General features: G+C 62.8%; 1 protein-coding gene across 1 annotated transcript; it reads right to left on the bottom strand.

Annotated features, from left to right (window-relative positions):
• Positions 1 to 228: 228 nt before the first annotated feature.
• EMIHUDRAFT_227739 (hypothetical protein) lies at positions 229 to 2356 on the bottom strand (the record flags this gene model as incomplete). The annotated part of the gene is made up of 4 exons (XM_005787563.1): positions 229 to 655; positions 743 to 1192; positions 1272 to 1879; positions 1949 to 2356. The coding sequence occupies 4 exons, from the start codon at positions 2354 to 2356 to the stop codon at positions 229 to 231; spliced, it is 1893 nt and encodes a 630-aa protein (XP_005787620.1).
• Between the last annotated feature and the right edge of the window lie 418 nt (positions 2357 to 2774).

Below are 2774 nucleotides of genomic sequence, written 5' to 3' on the forward strand. Positions count from 1 at the left end.
GGCGGTACGCGTACAGAGGCGGTCAGGACGCTCTAAAAGTGTTCAGGTGTGGGCATCTCAGCAGGATATCCGATACACTGTATGATGGATCGCATCTACTTGCCGCGCAGGAGCTGCTGCCATTTCTACTTTGTCAACGAAGACTAGAGTCGAGACCCTCGTGCAGGAAGAGTCGTTGCGCGAGCCTAACTGGCCTCGCCTGCAAGTTCCGGGAGGCCGGCCAGCTCTTCAGGCAAACAGGTTGCCCACGCCCTTGACGAGCGCGGCGTCGACGCGCACGAGCGACGGGTCAGCGGCGATCGCCTCGACGAGCGGCTTGATGGTGTAGAGGAAGGGGAGGTCACCCGTCTTGGCATACGTGTCGTCGAACGCCCACATCTTGTCCGTGGCACCCGCCGGGCCCGAGCGGCCCCAGAACTCGACGCTGACGGGGTTGCCGGAGGCATCGGTGCCGACGGGGACCGTCACCTTGGGGACAGGGATGTTCTTGTACGCGCAGTACGCCACGAAGTTGCAGAGCGAGACTGACGAGTCGTAGGTGGTCACGCCGTCAAGACGCTGCGAGAGGGTGGAGCCCGCCATGCCCTCGTAGGTGAAGGCGTCGCAGAACTGCGCGGGCGTGAAGATGACGTCGACGCCCCACGTGTCGAAGTACCTGGTTGGGGGGGGCTGGCGGCTGTGAATCACACGATGAAGGACCGGGGCGCGTGGTGAGAGGGGGACATGGAGGGGAGCGGCCCACGAGTTCCACACGTCGATGGTGTCGAGGTAGTACGGGCCGATGCCGAAGCGGAATCGAGTCTCGTCGGTCACGTCGCCGATTGTGAGGAAGCCGCCCGGGCCATGCCCCGCCCCGGCCGTGTAGATGTCGTCCGTGATGTCCTTCAGAGCGACGGTAGTGTTGAGGTAGCCGCGCACCCACTCGGCCACCTGGCCCGAGAAGGAATGGAAGGTCGCGAGGAACACGTCGTAGGGGGCGCCGTTGACGTCGCCGACGCAGAGCATGTTGTCCGCCACATCGTTCCGCCCGTTACCGTCGGCGTCTAGCCACTCCTTGTCGATTATCGTTGCGCCCGCCGCCGTCATCGCGGCGATCGACGCGTCGTACTTGGCCATGATGCCCTCGGACACGGTGAGCTTGGACGGGTAGGTGGGCCAGCCTGCCGGCACCACAAAAATGACACGCTTTCCTCTCTACGTGCACGAATACAGGGGCGGGGGGCGGGGCGGGCATCGGCTCGCCATAATTGTTGCAGCCGTCGAAGGTGTACATCTCAACGAACGGGTACTTTGGCACGCCCACCTTGATCTGTCCGATGGTCTTGGCTGCTAACGCGGCCGCGGCGTGCTCGGCCTGGATCCCCACGAAGGCTGCGTCGAACGCCAGGATGTCGGAGAAGGTGCGCGTGTTGATACCTACCTGGTCGTTGGTGTAGGACATACCTGGGTTGCCGTGGTTCGGGTAGTGGTTGCGCGACGGGTCGTAGCCAAAGTTGTGGTTTTGGTACGAGGGGTGGCGGGTGGAGCCGCCCGTGTCCTCGGTGAAGGCGACCGGCGCGATGTACGAAGCGACGGCTGAGCCCGAACCGCCTGATGAGCCGCCGACCGTGAGCGCGTGGTCGTAAGGGTTGAGGGTGCAGCCGTTGGCGTAGTTGCACGTCACCCACGAAGCGGCGAACTCGGGCACATTAGTTTTGGCGAAAACGATGCCGCCGTGCTCCTTGACGAGCGCCGGCGTGCCAGCGTCTTTGACCGCCTTCTTGTCGTGCAGCACGCCAACGCCGGCCGACGACGGGAAGTCGATGGTGGCCATGGTGCCCTTCATGGGCACGGGGAGGCAGTAGAGCGGTGCAATGGAGTCGACGCCCTCGGTGGCAACCTGTGGTGGGCCGCGGGGGCAGTGACAGAGAGTGCAAAACGGAGTGTGGCGGCGGCCGTCACTGTTCACCTTGGCATCGAGCGCGGCCGCGGCCGCCATGACCACGTCCATCTGGTCGGGCATGTTGTCCCAGTACATGAACTGGCCCATGTACTTGTAATGCTTGGCGCGCATCGTGAGCACCTCGGCGTACTCAACGCACGTCACCGAGCCTGCCGCCCGTGCTGCCATAAACTCCTGCGCTGTCATCTTGGCAAGCTCGATCTGGCGGGCCGTCATCGCCGGTGGGCCCGCCATTGGGATGCTTGCCACGTTGTCCACAAACCACGATGCGACCTCCGGGCTCGCCGCCGACTCCTTGCTGAGAGGGGTAGGGAATGTGGCCTTGATCTCGGGCTTCGAGAGGCGATTGTCAGCAGGGCAGTCGTCAGGCACAGGGGCAAAGCCCGTTGAGGCGTGGACGAGGAGCGCGAGCATGGTATCTGCGGCGGATGAGAGACGCGGGCAGTCGTCATGACATCGCCGATGTGTGCTGGTCGCGCTCACACTGGCAGCGCTGTGGCGGCCGCGGACCTGAACGCTCGAAGCGGGCGAGACACGGGGGTGTGGCGAGAGGGGTACAGGCTGTCATTGATTGCAGGCGTCTTCTTCTTTGTTTGTTCACAGCACCTCGTGAATAAACGAGTATATTGTAGCGGTGCATTGATTGAATGAAAGTTCGCGGAATGTGGGGTGAACAGCACCGCTCTGAGTTCTCTCTTCTTGAGTTCTGTGTCGGGTTAGTGACGAGGGGTGAGGGGACGGATTCATTTTTGCGGAAGAACCCTCCACACCCAAGATCGTGCAGGGCGGGGGACACATGTCACTAAAATTCCATTCTCGTCTTTACACAGAG

The sequence above is a fragment of the Emiliania huxleyi genome, assembly GCF_000372725.1.
Source record: "Emiliania huxleyi CCMP1516 chromosome Unknown EMIHUscaffold_141, whole genome shotgun sequence".
NCBI lineage: Eukaryota > Haptophyta > Isochrysidales > Noelaerhabdaceae > Emiliania > Emiliania huxleyi.